The following is an 18,580-nucleotide window of genomic DNA, read 5'->3' as shown; positions in this document are numbered from 1 at the left end:
GCTCGATCGTGTTTCGGTCGAGCGGATACGGTCGATTAACCATCCACGACGCGCACAGTACGCGTATCGACGAATATTCTCGCATCTCGACGAACGTCGCGCATCATTGGTGTCGCGACGACTTCTTTCGGTTCAAGATCCTCGATGTTCTGGCCGGCGGTTTGCTCGAGATCGGTTCCACGGCTTCCGATTCCTTGGTGACGTGCTCCATGTCTTTCTCTTCCTCCTCCACCTCCTTGCCGATCGCCTCGTTTAAATTGTAGAAGCTCTCCGACTCCTCGCAAGGTATAGAGTTTTCGGTTCGAGTGCACACGAACGTGGCCTGATAAAACGAACGAGTACAGTTTATCGCGGATAGAGCCGTGGTACTTGGCAATTCCGAGGTCGTCGGAGCATTTCTTTTTCTTTTCTTTAAACGTTTATCGATCCGTCGATCGAGGTCTCTGGAAAACGTACGACAATAGGAAAGTATCGCGAATCGTAGTTCTCGATCGAGTGATCTCCGATAGCGAATCGGGACTTTCCAATCGTTCCGCGACGTATCGATTATTGATTCTCGATCAGATTTTTTAGCGTTTTTATCGTTAACCGATCGATTCGATGGCAATTGAAACTGTAATCGTGATTAACGATCGCGCTTGACTCAACTATCGATGACGTATGCGCAAACGTATTTAACAAAGGAGAAGAATGGATAAAAGCAGAAAGTTTTCGGAATACCGTTGCGACGTAAACAAATAGAAAGTACGAAAACATTTTCTACTAATAGAAATCGAGATAGGACGAATCGAGTTGAGTTGCATATCGTGTTTGAAGAATTTGTTCTCAGTCGTCTCTAGTGCGAGAATAAGTGGTGGAAAGTATTGCTACGATAGACCAGTCGAAGAAAATTTTATATTCCTGCAAGGCAATGCAGCTGTTTATGCAGGTGTAATTAAAATACGTTTTAGTACTGAAAATATACCGACTTTGAATCGGTTTAGTCTCTGAACTTGATGCTATAAAAAATATGTGTGCAATGTGTATGGGTGTGCGTGTGATGCAATACTATTAACGAGTTAAAAAGAATAATTTTACGTACATGGACAGATTATATAAAAAGCTATACAAAAGTCTGTTTAATCGGATGATCAAGGTGACGCAAAGGTGGGTCCTCTAACCATTGTTCGTATTAAAACGTATGCAATAATTGTGTTTAATCGTATACAATTTTCTTGATTCTCAAAACTACTCCTTTAGTTCATTTACTTACCGAAATTGATTCACGCGTATTAAAGCAAACGTTCGAACGATCCTTCGTCGCACTTTGAACGTTTCTTCCAAACTACGTTGTACAATATAAATAACTTTAAATTGCAATAATTGATAAATTGGTAGCTTTAAGGCACGTTTCGTTCCGAACCGTTCAACTTTGCCTCAACGATACATCTTCCAGCTACCAGCGTTCCAAAGATATACTTTGTACCCGTTGCGTGGAACACTCGGTACAATTATAGCTAAGAATTCGTGCGAAACATAATCGAAAATAATAATCGTTTACCTGATTGAAGACCGTCTCGGCGGGACAAATGAAGCTCCATCTGGTCGCGCCCCTAGTCTGCGGCATGCAGACGTGGAAGATCTGACAGTCGTTCTCCATGTCGGCGTAATATCCGTAGATTCTCTCCTGGCAGGAAAAATTGTCGACGATGTTCTCTCGGATGAGGGTAGCGTTGTCGGGCAGCTCCATGCCGCCGGTTTTGTTCTGAGATCCACGGAGAAATTTCATAAATAGAATTTTCCAATAATCGTCCAAGTGCACCGTGCTAGCTCACCGCGCTCGGACGGACACAAACCTTGAATTCCGGTACGGGTCGCCTGGACTTTGGTTGCTGCGGAAGGGCCCAAACAACGGCGAGCACGCCGAACAGCAACACGATCGCGTACGTTCTACGAATCATGACGCAGACCGATCGAACGAAAGGTATATTTGCAGAGTTTTAACTCGCGAGACGACGTTTCGCCGAAATGGCCGTACACGGTTTCCGGTTACGAGCTCCAGGGGGATTTTAAAGGCGTATCGAGCTCCGTCTTCGAGGATCCTGCGGTGACTGATGATTCGACCCGCGGAAGGGTGTTATATAGCGACCTGCGCGTAAGGATCTTGAATATTGTATGAATGGCCGATTCTCGGTAGGCAGAAATTAGCAATTTCATCACGTTTGGTCTGCCAATGACCATCCAGACGTCCACATCATCCTCGAAGGCCCGATGCAAATTTCTGCGACTTCGATATGCCGTACGATACCGCTTCGTGCACTCGGGGACGGAATAAATCCACCCTGCCCGCCGCGACGATAATCGCGCGGTTCTCCGACCACCGTGGTTCCACCCTTCTCAAAGCTTCCCCCATAGGATCGGGATAGTGTTCTTCGCGCGCGAACCATCGAGCTCTCGCCGAAGATCGAGTTCCTTTCTTCGCTTCGCGCGACAAAGAGGCATTAATATGCCCTTAAGAGTTTCGCGAGACCCAGACGTCCTTCCGTCGAAGGAAGAGTATTCCTGAAAGGAATCGGTCGCGGCGAATTCTCTCTATGAGTAACCCGAGGACGTGCTCGCGACGAAGGTCGGATGCAAATGGCGATAGAATCGAAATAACCCTCCCCTCTCCGAAAACTGGCGGCCGTGCGCGAATTGAAATTCGTTAGCCGATTAAGAAAAAGTCGAACGTGGCGGGGCGATCGAAATTTTATAAAACGTACCGCGGAAGGATAATTTCAGCGTTTCTTCTCACGAATCCCATCGATTTGGATGTGGCACGGTGGTCTCGTTGGCGGCGGTCCAATCGGAGCTACGAAAAGAGGTTTCGGACGTCGAAAAACCGAGGGCAGACTCGGCCGCGCGGCTCCCAAGTTCTTCGTTAAGGCCGCAACTGGTGACCGACCGTTCTTCGGGATGTGAATACTTAACAGTTTCCATGGGGTCCCCACCGCGGTTACGAAACCCTGCCCGTCCCCTGGTCATTGACCATGAGGATCACGAAAATCGCAACCGTGATATACGCGGTCGGCCCGCCTCGTGCGGGAATAATCTTTCACGGGTCCGATCGTCGTGATCCACGGAAGATATTTCTCGAAGCTCGCCACGAGATGAAAGAACACCGATTCCTGAAACGGGAGCTCGATCTTTCACGGAGAACGCCTGGGAACCAGATTTCGTTCCGGTTCGACCGCTGTATGTACAGCGTTACAATGTACTCGCATTTTTAGCCTATTTCGTAATACCGGGCTTCGTCTAATGGAATCGACGGATGGGAAGTAGCTCTTTGCCCTCTTTGCGCTGGTATATATGTAATATAATATGTATAATATGTATACTTCTTTTACGCTGCTTTCGTCCTCATCGGTAGCTCTGTGTATTTTACACATAGTTTCAAGTTTAGTCGAGAATGGATAATTTCGAATCTGTACTGTTCTTCGATTGGACGAGTATCTCGCGCGTTACGAAAGAATAATCAATTGAAAACGAAGAAAGAAACGTGTAAAAGTAAATAACGCGGACAATCGTTATCGTTCGTCCTGGAGATTTTTATTCGATTCGGTCTACGGTTTTCATTCCTTCTCCGATGTCAGTATCGGAACATTTTGGACGTATACATGCAATCCAAGTCGAGTGGAACGCTATCGCGTTTGAAAAATAGCTGTCTCTCGCAAGAGTGAAATTATCGACACCGTGCGAAAGATTTGATTTCGTCTTCGATGAACCGTGAATCGATCTTCTCGCGAGTAGGGTCACACCGTGTATCGATAAACGGTACATAATTTGCGTAACTCGGTACCGACGAGAGAGTGAACGAGGAACACTTTCAACGACACGAATCGGAATGCGGTTGACGATAATCGTATCGAAAGCTACGGGCCTGTTCCGAAGGATGCTTCCATCTGGTTATGGCACCGTTCCTTTCGAGAACCAACGTACGTGTTCAGAAATCGGTATTCCCGAGTCGAAAATAACCCGTGAGACGTAATCCGTTTTGGTGACTTTCCGGTCGTCGTTTCCGGCGTTTCGTGCTAGCCTCGTGGAACGTTTCCCGGTTTTGCGTGTTCGTTCGTACGTCGGAAACCGGAGCGTTTTCCCCGTTGTCCGGTTCTAGAAGGGGGGGAGGGGGGATAAATAAAAACGTGGGAATCGGCGCGCGAATCTCCAGTGTTTATCGTTCGATCGCGTTCGCGGCAAGGTGAACAGCCCGTAAGTATCGGCGCTCGTTGACGATTCCGCTCGCATTTTCCTGCGCGCGGGTTCCACGAGGAATACGTAAAGGGTACGCTCGGTCCACGCTCCGCGGAGAAAGACGCCCGCGGAGTTGATACGGCGAACTTTCGCGACAGAGGCGTCGCGATCGTGCTTCTTATTCGCCGTCGATAAATCGACGATCTACGATCCGCGCGGAATACTCGAGACGAGTTCGCGAGCTCTCGGATTCTCGACGGAGCTCCTCGCGGATGGGTAGAGTTCGGGTGTTCCTCACGGGTTTATTATCAAAATAATTTATTGCTTGTACGTTTCTTACAGGTGTTGTTAAACAAACGAGAGGGAGAGAGAAATAAAATAAAATAGAATAAATTAAGATAATTTGGCAGGTATGGAGCGCGGGACGGCGCGCGACAGCGGTTACGCGCTCGATGTGGACTCTCGGCGCGAGAGTAAGGGGAATCTCGTTCCTCGGTCGATTTCCGCTGTGACTCGCGTGTCGTAACATAAATAACAAAGAAATAAATAGTTCGACGCGATACATAAGGATAACATACGTCGCGTGACGCGTCGACGGACATCGAGAAACTTCGCTCGAATTGTACGCAACAATTAACTAGAGACCTGAGCACGGTGAAAATAATCGTAGCGACGATTCGGTCGTACGTTTTCGCTGCGATTATTTCTCTTTCATCGACGAGACGCATCTGTTTTCGATGGTATCTCGTCCGTTAGTCTTGGGGCGCGTAAGCGGAGTAAGCGAGATTCTGAGGTGTCTCGTTCCCGGATGATCGTCCCCAGTAGCCGTGCTCGTGGTCGTCGTGATCGTAGTGATGCTGGTGCTGAGCGTGCTCGTAGTAGATCACCTTGGACGGGTGGGCCTTCTTCAGGTCCAGCCAGAACCTGGCCGCGTTGATGACCAGCCCGATGATGGCGATCGCGAAGAACTTGAGCTGGAAGTGGGTGGAGATCAGCTGAAGCAACAGGCTGAGCTTCGCCTTGAACAGCATCGCCAGGCTCAACAGCTTCTGCAGCTGCTTCCTCTTCTTCTTGCCGAACTTCTTCCTGCGTCCTTCCTCTGGGAACAAAAAGTGCAAGGGACGTTTAACGACGCGCGCGTGACACTTCGAGGACCGGGTGGTTCAATACGCATCGGGATCGTTTCTTTCGCGAGACAGTACCGCAATGGACGCACAGAGTGCACTGTACTGCGCTCTGTGCACTTTTGTGTAGTCAACGGTAGGGTTCGTTTAGCATTTAAATGGGAAATTTAATTCAAATAAGATCATAGATCTCTGATTGCAGAAGAGTTGGATATTTTCCGAAACGTAATTGTATTTTACGTATTTGTTCATTTATCGTTATTTATAGCTTTGTAAGCCCTTTTACGATCGGAATGGAACTCCAAGTAACGCAAAGTTCAGAACGTTAAACGTGTAGGATGGGCATGAAGAAATTAAATTCAAACGACGAATACCGAGGTTGAAGTTTCGAGAGGTGGTAGAGCGATATTAAAGATTTGAATAGTACCGACACGGAGGAATGATCAACTGTACCGTTTATGGTTTTGAATAATGGATTGGGAAACGAGCGAGGAATGTCAAAAAATGACCAAAAAGGATTACACCGTTTCTGCGTCGCCGCGATTAAGATCTCTCAATAACGGATAGAAACCCGAAAAATCTCGACTTTCTCTCGACGACCACCGCTATCTACGTTTCTTCGAAACGATCGGGTTCGTCCTTTCGTTGAAATTTATCGCACTTTTGGTCGTAAGGTACCAAGAAATTGCCATCGTAAACCGGGGACATATTAGCAGCACCGAGTAACATTCGCACGAGCCGTGGTCGCGTTAAAATGTAAATAATCGAGTCGTTATCTTTAATTAAGAGATTCGAGCAACCAAATAAGAGGGAATATCGTAATAATTATATCAATCGTTCAATTAATTCGCAAATAAAATAATCGTTCGAATAAATCTAAAAATACACACACACGCGCGCGTTAAACGTAGAGAGAAACGAATTCGAGTGCCAACGTAACTCCAGGTTAGTAGAATTTTAACAGTTAATGCTCTTTATACGACGCGCGTAATTGGCGTATCATTGGTAGTTAATTAACGCGCGTCGAAGAAGACGAATAATTTTCTGCATCGTTGCGCTCGCAGCGAAACGTCGAAAGACGTCGTAATGGGATATTTGAAGCGGATAATGCAAAACGTTGTTGCAAGAATGTAACAATGTCCCCTCTGTTTACGGTGGCGACTTACACGTACGTTCTACGTTCGGTACCGTTTCTACGATCAATGCGTAAACACACGGTGGTACGGTGGTTAGAATCGTTGCAATCGTAAGAATGAAATTTTTTCGCGGCTCGTCTAGGCCTGTTTTTCACGTTCTAGGCAGAGCGGGAATCGAAGAAGACACCGTAACACCGTTACGATCACGAAGACGCTCCTGATACCCGTGGCACCGATTTTTCCCGCTGCTCCTCCCCGCGGCCATGCCCACATTAATGCGCAAATCGGCACAGAAACCAGGGAAACACTCGTCTCGTTTACTTACCGCGAACTCACTCTCTTCGGTCGACTCGATGGCCGCGATTCGTATCGCAGCAAATCGTCAGGGCGAATCGCGCGTTCTTAGGTATCGGTGGTAACGAGTACGTTCGAATTCGTCCATTTGCGCGCTTTCGTTCGATTTTCAATGCCCGATCGCGTTCGCATCGAAGAAAGTGACCAAACACCGATTCTCGAGAGGACTCTTTCAACAATCTAGCCGGAAAACTTATTCTCGATTCTTTTTCAAAGAGAGCGCAAAACTTTTCGGCACGGAGTTCTCGCGCGCGTTTCTCTCCACGTTTGCGCTGAACTTACGAATTTTTACAAATAATAAAAATTGCGAGAAATGAACAAATGAAATACCAATTTGATCGGAAGGAAAGTAGCTTTGACACGAACTACGGTAACGACACTTTTCTAAATTTTAAAAGTGGCAACTTTTGAAGTTCGAGTATCGATTATTTTTCGCGTTTTCTTCGCCTTTAGCGCGGTAGAAAAGATTGAAAATATGTCAAATTCAAAAGTATGTAATTCCCGCGTTAAAGAGACACCTGCCGAGAATTCTCTCCAAATTTTAAGTAAATCTATCGAGTGGAAGTTGAAGTATACTATCGGCCAGTTTAAACAGTGCGCAATTTTACGAACTCGAGGAAATGCTTTCGCACAGGTAATAAAAATTTAAAGGTACATACTTCGAGAAGATATAAAAGAAACAACCGATTACCAGAACGCTCTGTTGAACGCTCGCGTTAATTCGCGATAAACGCCTCGCTAAACGCACGAGATCGTCCCGCGAGACTCGATGATCGAAAATGGAACATCGAGACTCTTCCTACTCGAGAACAATGCTCGTCGTTTAACGGATACAAACAGCCTCTGACTCGACGGTAGATCCTGATTATACGGCCCGGCTTCAACCGGTTTCTTTTTTACGCGAAAACAATCGGCAGATAAATTATCGTCGCGTTCCGCGACGTTTCACTTTCCTTGGGATCGATCTACTTCGACGAATCGATCGTTATTTAACGACACGGATCTCTCGTTAATTTCGTTCTCTATCGTACTAAAGTGGTCACGACTGGATACATCTTGAATTCCACGGATTTATATTGTACAAATTGGAGCAGAGAATGAACTCGTTACCACCAACGCCTAATAGGTTGCTCGACAAGTTAATCGTTCGATAAAACGATGATCGTTTATCGTTCGTTGTTGAATAAGTTTCATCGAACGATAAATTTGTTGAGCAACCTAGCACTGTACTGTTCAATAACTTTTATCGAACGACGTAGTCTTATCGAGCAACCTACTGGTTGAAAATTTCCGTTTCGAGTTACGGGCGTTGTTCACCGCTGTAAAATTCCCATTTTGCGAACCAACGGGTTGTTTCGTGGACCGATGAACGAAAAACTATCGTTCGTATTTTCCGATCGATCGATCGTTGGTTCGATCGATGGTTCGGTGCCGTAAGGGCCGGTCCAGCTGGAGTTCCATCGTGCACGGAAGAGGACCGTTGGACTCGTACGAGCGATCGCGCGCGTCGAGTTTTGGGACATCCCGGTCGCGTGACCCAGAAACCGTCGGCTCGTGGGGGCCATGGAATTTCTTTCCGTCGGCGGCGGCTTTCTCAAAAATGTGTCACGATTTTCATCGCGACGGCGAGAGAGGAGGGAACCGTTTCGTCGGTTTCAGCGCGAGCCGCGTGTGCCGCGTAACGCGTCCACGAAATTGTTCAATTTTCCGACGACTCGGTCGAAAAGATAACGACGATAACGGGCCCGGGTACCGTTACCGTGGATTCACCCGAGTCGTCCCATTAAACCGCGCGCAAACGGAGACGAAGTCGGTGACATATCCGATCCTGAATTTCAAGATCGTCGTTGACCCAAAGACACGTATAGTATTTCCTCGTTCGCGCGAGTGATCACCTTGCGCCCGACGAGTCCCGTGATAATTGTCTCTCCTCGTACGAGTCTCGAACACCTTGGGCGCGTGTGAACGTTACCCGCCGGTTCGAAATAGTCGTTCGTGGAAACGCGGTGCAACGATTCGTCCTGCGATCTCCCGCGTTTCGAGTTATTCGACGTACGCGCGATTGCCTCGGAACAGTCTTTCGTAGAGGTTCGGTGCAACGTGGTACATCGGTCGACCTCGTGCGTTATCGAGTTACTCGGCGATGGGTTCGAAATAGTCGTTCGTAGGAACGCGTTCAGTTCAGAATAGTCGTTCGTAGAATAGTGTTGGGTTGGAAATAGTTGTTCGTGGAAGCGCGTTGTATTCAAAATAGTCGTTCGTAGAAGCGCGTTGCAACGCCATCCGTCTTGCAATCTCGTGCGTTCCGAGTTATTCGAGGTTCCCGCAATGGTCTCGGATTAGTCTCTCGTAGAAGTTCGGTGCAACGTGGTACGTTCGAGGATGGTTCGAAATAGTCACGACGCGTTACAACGCGTTACAACGCCATTGATCGAACGACCGTGTGCGCCTAGAATTAAATCGGGTTCAAGGTCGGTAAAAGTTAACCGAGATTCGAGCGGCGAAGAGTCGAAGGAAAGTTCACGGGCCGAGTTTACCATGCGGTTCACGCGCCGCGCGAATCGATTTGCGATTCTCCGTTCGATCGAGGAGTTGGAGATTCGCGCCACTTCCGAGATACGTATTTCGCGAACGGTTATCGTCCGAGGAACCTCTCACCTTGTTCGCCGAGCTCCGTCTCCTCGTCGTCGTCTTGTTCCGCTCTCCCGGGATTTTGCAAATCGTCGACCACCTCGGCGACGAAGCTTCCGGCTTGCTCGATCACCGCGCTGATCGGTGTCTCGGTCTTCTCGCCGGTTACTCGTTGCTCGATCCGATCCATGTCTCGGGCTAGTCGAGTTCGGAGACATCCCATGGCGTCGTCCTCTATCGCGCAGTCCAGGACGCTCTCCTCGTCGCGTTCCCCCTCGATCGGTTCACCCTGAGCGCACAGGACGAGTCCCAGCAACAGGAAGACGGACACTATCCTCATGATTACCTCGCGAGAAGAACGATAATCGGGCTAAAAGTCACTGTCACCGCGCGAATTCACCGAACGGACCCTCGATCTCCACCCTCGAACGGTTTTTTCTTTAATTCGCGCTCTGGCCTTCCGCTTTTTATATCCTTGGACCGCGTGTCACGGGCACCGAGTGGTTGTGGAAGGTGCGTGATCGAACATATATGAGAGTCTAACCCCTTCTTTCTGGACTTCCGCCAATCGAGTTGGTCCTGTTTCAGGTGAGAACCGACCGGCATCCCCCCACTGCCCACCGTTTGCGTGGGCACGCACTTAGTTCGAACCCAGCGGCGTCCGGCTCTCCTCGAGGAATTCTGGACGCCTCGTGGGGCCCGACCCGGCCCGGCAAGGCCCGGCCCGGCCTGGCCGCTCCCGCGAACGGGACCGAATTTTAGTCTCTCGCTTCGTACACGAGACGGGAACCGACCACGGACATACGAATAGACGTGAGAGAGTGAATTTATTATTTGAAATCTTCCACGCGTTCGGTGTATCGGTACCATCGAACGAATCTTTTCGATTCGTAGCGCCAAGCGGGAACGTTATCGGTACCGTTTCCATCTTTCTACGAATCGATCATCCATCGAAAACTCCGCCGAGTTACGATTACTCGTTTCTACTCGGATAAAGGGAATCCGGTCAAATCTTTCCTTCGCGGTAGAAGAATTTCGAAAAAGTAACTTCGTTTTCGCCAATTCGATTCATTCGAAACGCGGCAAAGTCTAATGTTTAACTTTCTCTAGAATGTTTAATTTTAAACGAACGCATTGCTGCACTCTCTTCTCTGGTCGCGTTACGTTGTAAAATTAATCTCTAAATGTACACGGTAGTAGAACTAAGTATTTACTTTTCATTTATATAGACGTTCACGTAGATATCTCTACGGTGTGTTTTTCTCAACCTTGATTCGTTTCTCGGTCAATGACTACTCACTGCAACGAGTAAAATAATTGTTTCAATTTTATTTGCATCTTTCGAAAAGAACCGGGCATTTAACAGTTGGATCTACTCCTGTCGAAGACGAACGTTGGTTGAGAAATTCGAAACAATTTTTGTACGATGTAAATACATTGCACGCGTCGTGAAGATAAAAATGCATCGATTTCGAAGTATCCTGGGTCTACGTTCGCGATTATTTTTCTTCCCGCACGCGACGAGACGCAAGAAAGGAACGTCTCTCGCTTTAAGGTTCGTTCGCGATTAATAAATTCCCGGATACGTTTATCCTCGCTTCTAACTATATCCTCGGTTCTAACGACACCGTTTCTAATTTCGTTCCGATCGATCGGCGATTTTCCTCGAGCAACGGTCTCGTCTCTTCAACGTGCGAAAATTCGTCATCCGGGAAGCGCGTTTGGCTCGCGTTGACCAGGTTACTATACGTTTCGAACGAGGCGAGTTTGCATTCGCTAATTGCCATTCCCGCGAAAAGCCCGTTTCCCGCTGCGGGAATGCGTTTTCTACCCGGCTTTCCTCGTTCTTCGTTCCACCACGGAGAGGAATAAAAAAAGAAGAAAACAAAGTAATGGATTTAGGATCTCGCGCGCGTGCAACTTGGCACGCGTGTGGGTCACGTACGTGGACCGACGACAGAAATTCCGCATGGAACTATGGCGGGATGCTAATACAACCTAATTCCGGCCATCTTTATCGTTATTTAAAGAACGAATGGACACGAAATCGTAGTGAAATCGTTACTTTCGAAACGCCATGGGACCAAGAGTAACGCGAATCTCTTACGCGCCGTGGTTCGCGATTCTTTCGTTCTTTATTTTTTTTTTTCTTCTTTTTTTTTTCACCGTTTTAATAATATTCCGCCCGTCGTGGAATCGATCGTGGTCCCGCGCCAACGATCGAGAGAACGAAGCGTCGCTTCGGCCTTGCGTGAACTTCTGCCCCGTTCGATTACCATAATAAAGACGTTCCGCTTCTTAGAGGCGCACACGGGCTCGCGTGTTCCGACCTAACAGAACAACTGTCACAACAACTTAGGAATCGCTGTCCGCGCGATTCACCGTGAACGTTGTTCTTTTTCCGCGCAGGAGGTCTGCTTTTCTGCAACGATCCTCGCCCACGGTGAACGTTTCGCGTTCGTTTAATCGATTAGCAAAAGCTACGAATCGGTTCTCGACTTATGGAAATACCGCGACACTCGCGAAGCCGAGCCTAATCGGCGTTAAATTTCACCGTACAAAAAGACACTGCCCGTGCACGATCTCCAAAAGTAAACTTTATCGTCGCGCGTAAAAGAGAAAATTGGGATCGCGAGATCAAGGTACAACTTTCAAACAAACGGAAAAAATATAATTCACAACGTTACGACCCGTTTCGGCTTAACCAGTCCCTCGCTCGTACGTTTCTCCGTCTCCCTCGGCTCGATGATTAATACTTCCGAAATTTCCGAGTCACCGTTCGAATTTGGAAGTATTTCGTCGGTGGGGCAATTTTTACCACGAGGGCCCCATTCTGCTTTCGAACACCAAATATTGCGGAAGCTACGAGAATTTTTCCGGAGCGTGTCAATATCGAATGTACAATTTTCCAGATTTATTTACATACGATTCGAGTAGCTTTGCGAAGGTTTTCGCGAACGTGCGTATAATTTTCCAGCTGGTGGACCAAGCTGTGCGAAACGTTTCGGGTAATACTAGTCGCGTTGACACGATTTCATTGATCGTTGAAAAAATTGATAAAATCGAAAGAGTAAAATAAATAATATGAACGATATAAAAGATTGTCGAAATAGCGATGTTTCGGAGTAAAATTTCACTTTTCAACGCAACGAGATATATCAATCGATGTCTTCGAAGTCTCGATAATAAAGGCAAATCTTCTAAATGCGAATATTTAAATTGGTAGATAGTTTTCGAGATATTTTGCCAACTCGACAGTTTCGTGAAAAACGCCTACAAAGTTTCCAGCTCTCGGCGGTCGCGCTTCGGCGAAACTTCGTCGGTTACGGTATTGCCATTGTGTAAAGTTAACTGCATTTTATATTCTTTATTTTCTGGAACTCGCATGTTCCTTCGTTTGTTCGCATCTAACGCGTTAAGCGTCGTGTCGTTTATTTTTTAAAAATAAATATATCAAGATCGCGAAGACAGAAAAACGTAGCAGAATGTTACATTTCTAGATATTAATAAGCAAGATGAATATTAATTTTCTGGATATTGATAAAATAGGATTAAATATGACAATTCGACAGTTGTGTCAATGGAATTTGTTGAAACGTGTCGACCAGAGGTTTTCCATCGTAACTATTGCAAAACATTGCGAATGTTACTTGAAACTTTTTTTACTTTGAATACTCTTTCACTTTTTTTACTATAATCTGCTGTGTAACGTTCCAGTTACTCGAATTGACGATATCGCGCGGCGTAAACAAAAAGGTAACCAGAAGAAGTTTACGCGTTACAGGAGCAACAATGTACGATGTTATTTCCATAACCACGGCGCACCTAATTTCTAGCACGCACTGCTCCGTTGTATCTCCGTTACAAACATCTGTTACGTACTCCGTATGCAAACTGTTCTCGAACTATATTTCCAAGGCCATCGATTTTGGCAAAATGCAAAAAAAAAATTGATTATTTTTACACGACGAAACAGAATTGCCTCCTCGATCTGCGCCATAACGCGTACCGGTGTCTTCTGACCGGTGAAACTAGATTTTTTGCAGAACGAGTTTCACGCGTTGGTCACAAATTAACGTTAGAGAGACGAATCCGAAAAAACGTGTCAACGACGAAGAACTACATTCCTCGAGCGTCGTTAAATCAAACGAATGTAGGCAATACTCGGTAGCCAACTAGGAAATAAAACCATCGAATATTAATATATTCTTTATTTCAATTTCAAACTTAGAAGCTGATAAATTCTTAATAATCGGTCGCGTCGAACTTGTCGATAATTCATTTCAATATAGGCGTCGAATCGGATAAATTTACGGTCGATTAAAATTGAACAAGAGTGTTGATTCTCGTTTAAAGAACGTAATGATTTTTTTCAACGAAACCATCGATTGTTCTAATTTCAAATTCGATGCGTTTATTCGTTCAAGTTTTGACAAACCATTGAAATTTTCTCAGGCACTTGGAGTAAAAAAGAATTTGTCATCGGATTTAAGTAATTTTTTTTCTTCTTCGTTTCTTCGATGAGTTTAAATAGAAATTTAAATAGAATTTAAATCTTAGCATTCTCGAGATTGTCTTTTAGCGTAGATCCTGTTTTATGTTTATTGCGAAACGCATTACACTTTGGACAGGTTGAGATAAGGTGTCTGGTTGAAGTTGTTCCTGTCATCGCGGAGAAACAAATCGAGAATCTTCGAAATCTGGATACACGTTGTGTTACATGTACCGAAAGGAATAAAATATTTCAAAAGTTTAAAACACGACAGCATCCGATAAGAAAATACCATTTTCAGATCTCGTAGAATAGCTTTATTTGCGTGTAAATTTTCTAGTCGATCGGTCGAATCGTTCCCGAGATATTACGTCAACGAGCTAGAAAAGTATTATTTGAAAGAAAATACTTTTAGCGTACAATTTTAAAGTATCTGTAGTAAATTTAATTCAACTATCTATAACTTCTGCAATTCGTCGAGTACTGATACTTTGCAGTTGTGTTTTTCAAGGCTTCAAACTTTCAGAAAACGCGAACGAATTGAATCGATTTTTCTTTACAGACATAGCAGAACCTTGTAATAAATTATATTTTACGCGAAAATCGATGGTTTAAGAGAGATTGATTCAGATTGATTCGACACCTAAATTGAAATTTATCAAGTTTCTCCTGTTACAATTTTGTCTTGTTATAGAAAACCCTTATCGAAGAAAGGTATATTACGCAAGAGAAGACGATCGATCACGACCAATACCAAAGAAAAGAATATCCCTTGAGACTTTGGTTCTCCGTCGTCCCATTGGCTCTGGGAACGAAAGAAATGTTGGGCTGATGACCGAATTCGTTCGACAAATACTTCACCCGTGTGTCGACACCATTTTCACTTTGTACTCGATAGCTGCCATCTTTTTTGCCGCTTCTGTATCCGTCCTCTTGATGATCGTGCGACGTAATCGTATAATTGAATCGATAATAAAGATCGCTGGTCATTTTCCCGAGAACGCTATCGTTTATCTTCGGGTTCGGATCGACTTCGTTTTTCCTCAACAATTTCTTGCCCGTATCCATCGTGTTCACGATTTTTTCCAACAAACTCTTTCCTTTTCTCGCGTTGAACGAATCTTTGGTATCTTCGGGTACTTTGTTTGTTCCCTGGAGCGATTTATTCTTCGAAATCGCTTCACCTGTAAAAACAATCGAATCGTGACACATGTATGGTTACACGAGTTCTGAAAAATTGGGATAATAAACTTTCTGTGCGTTCCAAGTTCCAATAATAGAGTCACTCTTGTAATTTAATACGACAGAATCGTGTCAACGCGACAAGATAATATTTTCTGTGGACGTCTTCCGTAGCTCCGTGTGAAAAATTACATACGGTAAGTTCCGTGTTTTTCTTGATAAATTGCGAGAAGTTAATCCATAAATAAAAATTAAAAGAAAGATATTTATCGAGAGAAAATCAATACATATAATCATTAAAAAAAATCATATAGCTACTTGAAAGATAAGTAAAGATTCGTAATTGCACAACTTCGTTTGTTTCCTTAGTAAAAGTTTCGGTGAAATCTCATTATTTGTAACATTTCAAAATTAGAATTCTGCTTTAACGTATAAAAGTAATCCTCGGATCGCAATGAGGTAGGTTCGAAGTATTAAGATTGCGAGATAATTTTTACCAGTGTTCTTGTTTTCTGTCTTCGTCGTTTCTTTCAGTTCGGGACCCACTTTTGTTTTAGATGAGGTTGCGATCGTTGGAGCAGTCAACTCGGTGCCATTCATCTTGCGATGCTTCACTTGGATCTTACAACTGCTGCATGCCTGCGCCACAGCCTCGACCAGTTTCCTCGCAGCTTCCGGTTTGTCTTTGAATATCTCCAACGCGTCCTTCACTTGTGAAAATAAAATCAACGTTCGAGCAAATGGATTCTCGTTCGCTGGGCTACGAATCGCGAAGAAACATCACGAGTTGAATAGTTCGGAGACTCACGACTGGTGATCCTTCTGTTTTTCATTCTGGTGATAATGAAATCACCGTTCTTGTCGGTGGCGTATCCGGTTTCGTGATACACACCATCCGCGGTTATGAATCCGTACTCCCCGGTGATGATTCCGTCAGCGTCTCGTTAAAACACTTAGATTCGATTAATTCGCCTCGACTTCGCGATCCTAAAACTTACTTAAAGGGGTACTCGTTTCTTCTCGAGTCGAAAATACGTAATAACTGCTTTATTTTTTTTTTTTTTTCGAAGAAACTACAAAGTATTTGGATCGATAATTTTGCCTATATATTTGTACACGTTTGAAGATGAACAATGTTTACATAACGAAGATTAATATTTGAAAAGCAGTCTTTGTAGCAGATAACAGAATCGTTGAGAAAATGAGAGAAGAAAAGGATGGATAATACATTAAATAAGTTGTAATTTTGGTATCTGGTGCAGGAGGGATACTTACAAAACACACGTGGATTAAATTCCGACTCAACCGATCGACCATCTTTTCAGACGTCACAGAAATGATAAAAGATTGTTCGGAAAAAATACGTGCAACGTTTCTCGTACGGTTTCTAATATTTACAAAACGTTGCTACTCGATCTAATCGGCAATACCGGGACCGTGTAAGGATCCTCGAAGAAATATACACGAAAACATAAAGTGTTATTTATACGCTAAGACTACAAGAATAGAAACAAATTAACCCAAGAAACAGCTGGAGAAACTCCATTTATATGCGTATAACGTTAATGAGTATATCTAAACACTCGTGGACTATGCGAAAACAAAACTCGACCTTTTCGACCCAAGAAAAACGAGTACCTCCGTAAGGGGTCGCGGCGTATGTATTAAATTTTATTAAAATAAATACAATTTATAATTATTAAGGATTATTGCGACAGAGCGAGGTAAACGTAGCAAGACAAAGATAGAAAATAAACAATTAAAATAATGTTCAACATAAATTAGTCGGAATTCTCGGTCGATAGGATTTGCAAACGCCTGCAACATCTATCGCCAATAATGGTGCTCAAGACGTAAAAGCTTCTGGCAACAGTTGCAAAAATATCAACATTGCGAGTGTATTTACACTACCGTGTAGCTACGTCTCTGTCCGGTTTCGAGCGACGAACGTACAGAGATTTGCTGTGCCGTATACCAATTTCTCGTTAACAACCTCTACAATGTCTCTGTTTAGAAACATCGATAGAGAGTTTTCTGTGTATATTTGACAGTTGAACCGCAACATTCGCGGAGTTGAGAGGAATAACAGGGTTGCAGAGTTGCGAAGCAACTCTTGCAGCTTGTCCTCGAGCTTGGTAATCGTTCCTCTCTTTGAATTAACAAATATTTATTACGATTGACCCTCAACCGGCACGGTGATAACTTTGTCGCACATTTGACCGTACTTTCAAAATCCGACGTCAACGAGCGAATCTTATCGATCGTTTAGAAAGACACGGTTACGGGATTCGAACTTGAACTCGACACCCTCGAATACGTTAAAATCGAAAGAAAATCGTTTCCACAGCCTTCCTTAAATTACTCAAGTTCCGCTTCTCTGCCTACCTTTCTTCTCGTATCTGTGCTGGAAATCCACGATGTTGAACGAAAATTCGTAGGGTCTGATCCGGTTGTCCGTTTCGTCCGCTGTCGCGAGATTTCCCGACAGAACGTAACAAAGGACAAGGCACAGGACATCGAGGCCCATTTTCCGCGAACAAACGTTTGTACTCGTTCCTCTGTTTGTTTCGGATGGACGCAGTTCCACGAGAATGTCGTTTCGAGATTGTTGCAGCTTCGAGATCGCAAGACCGAGTGAAGACGATCGAGCGTACGAACGTGATGTAACCGAACGTAGAAAAAATCGCGTCCCCGTTCGAAGGATTCGCGGAGAGAAGAGGAAATCGTGGAATCCAGACAGCTTGGTAAAAATCCTAGGAGACTTACGAGGATTCTCGACGTTCGCTTTCGCGCGTTTCGTGTCGTCGAACAAATACGGGGAAATACGCTCGGAAATTCACACGGTGGACCGTCCGCTCGGTGCGTCGTGAAGCTGTACTCGTTTCGGAGGATCGTTTGCACCTCCACGGGGAGAAGCGAGATCTGTTGGAAGACGCTGCAGGCGCGGTAAACATTCGCGCGGGTAATAAATTATCATCGATGGGAACGTAAACGCTGTAAAGTTGCGCCGCGTCTCTCGCAATCTCTTACGCAAATACGTCTCGTATTATTCGAGTCTTATTCCGCGGTCATCGTTACGAGTCGCATTCGGAATGTATCCAAGGGCCCATCGCGACTGAACCAGCCGCGAGAAACTCATTGGGCAACCGTCATACGCGTGTATCCCAACGAGCGTTCGTATCTCGATTTCTCGTTGCAAAGATTGTTCGCGTAGACGAGTTTCGGGTCTGTACGTCGTGTGCAAAAACGAGAATGTAAAATAAAGGAATCGAACGGGAGAAGGGAAACGTTCGAAGTCGAGGCGCGTTTGAAACGATCGGCTAGTTCGTACGCGGGAGATACTATTGATTTGAAACTCGAGTAACGGATTTTTACGCGGGGAGCACCGAATGCTTGACGCTTAGATCTTCACGCGGATAGAAAAGATTATTACTATTATTTACGGAGGACAT

The 18,580-nt window shown here is 45.1% G+C and overlaps 3 protein-coding genes across 3 annotated transcripts; all 3 read right to left on the bottom strand.

The window, feature by feature from the left end:
- Positions 1 to 103: 103 nt before the first annotated feature.
- On the bottom strand, positions 104 to 1,940 carry LOC143143038 (uncharacterized). Its single transcript, XM_076303878.1, has 3 exons — positions 1,836 to 1,940; positions 1,541 to 1,744; positions 104 to 322 (listed from the first exon to the last, which is right to left on the bottom strand). The coding sequence occupies exons 1-3, from the start codon at positions 1,938 to 1,940 to the stop codon at positions 104 to 106; spliced, it is 528 nt and encodes a 175-aa protein (XP_076159993.1).
- A 3,021-nt stretch (positions 1,941 to 4,961) lies between these two features.
- Positions 4,962 to 9,794, bottom strand: LOC143143576 (uncharacterized). The gene is made up of 2 exons (XM_076304966.1): positions 9,482 to 9,794; positions 4,962 to 5,308 (listed from the first exon to the last, which is right to left on the bottom strand). The coding sequence occupies exons 1-2, from the start codon at positions 9,792 to 9,794 to the stop codon at positions 4,962 to 4,964; spliced, it is 660 nt and encodes a 219-aa protein (XP_076161081.1).
- Positions 9,795 to 14,572: 4,778 nt separating this feature from the next.
- Positions 14,573 to 18,580, bottom strand: LOC143154878 (uncharacterized). Its single transcript, XM_076326902.1, has 8 exons — positions 18,504 to 18,580; positions 18,207 to 18,355; positions 18,007 to 18,153; positions 17,514 to 17,912; positions 15,937 to 16,068; positions 15,626 to 15,838; positions 14,701 to 15,130; positions 14,573 to 14,615 (listed from the first exon to the last, which is right to left on the bottom strand). Exons 1-8 carry the CDS (start codon positions 18,578 to 18,580, stop codon positions 14,573 to 14,575), a joined length of 1,590 nt encoding a protein of 529 aa, XP_076183017.1.

This window comes from Ptiloglossa arizonensis, chromosome 2, assembly GCF_051014685.1.
Source record: "Ptiloglossa arizonensis isolate GNS036 chromosome 2, iyPtiAriz1_principal, whole genome shotgun sequence".
Taxonomy (NCBI): Eukaryota; Metazoa; Arthropoda; class Insecta; order Hymenoptera; family Colletidae; genus Ptiloglossa; species Ptiloglossa arizonensis.
The sequence above is the reverse complement of the archived record's forward strand: the minus strand, read 5'-3'. Positions and strand labels throughout refer to the sequence as shown.

Excerpts from the sequence above, each read along its gene's own strand:
- LOC143154878 (XM_076326902.1), bottom strand. The coding sequence starts at position 18,580 with ATGTCCTCCGTAAATAATAGTAATAATCTTTTCTATCCGCGTGAAGAT. Across the intron at positions 17,913-18,006 it reads CAAACGATCCTCCGAAACGA|CGAACGTCGAGAATCCTCGT; the intron begins GTACAGCTTCAC and ends AACGCGCGAAAG. Across the intron at positions 15,839-15,936 it reads AAACAGAAGGATCACCAGTC|TGAAGGACGCGTTGGAGATA; the intron begins GTGAGTCTCCGA and ends TATTTTCACAAG.
- LOC143143038 (XM_076303878.1), bottom strand. The coding sequence starts at position 1,940 with ATGATTCGTAGAACGTACGCGATCGTGTTGCTGTTCGGCGTGCTCGCC. Across the intron at positions 1,745-1,835 it reads GACCCGTACCGGAATTCAAG|AACAAAACCGGCGGCATGGA; the intron begins GTTTGTGTCCGT and ends CGTGGATCTCAG. Across the intron at positions 323-1,540 it reads CCGAGACGGTCTTCAATCAG|GCCACGTTCGTGTGCACTCG; the intron begins GTAAACGATTAT and ends TCGTTTTATCAG.
- LOC143143576 (XM_076304966.1), bottom strand. The coding sequence starts at position 9,794 with ATGAGGATAGTGTCCGTCTTCCTGTTGCTGGGACTCGTCCTGTGCGCT. Across the intron at positions 5,309-9,481 it reads GACGGAGCTCGGCGAACAAG|AGGAAGGACGCAGGAAGAAG; the intron begins GTGAGAGGTTCC and ends TTTTGTTCCCAG.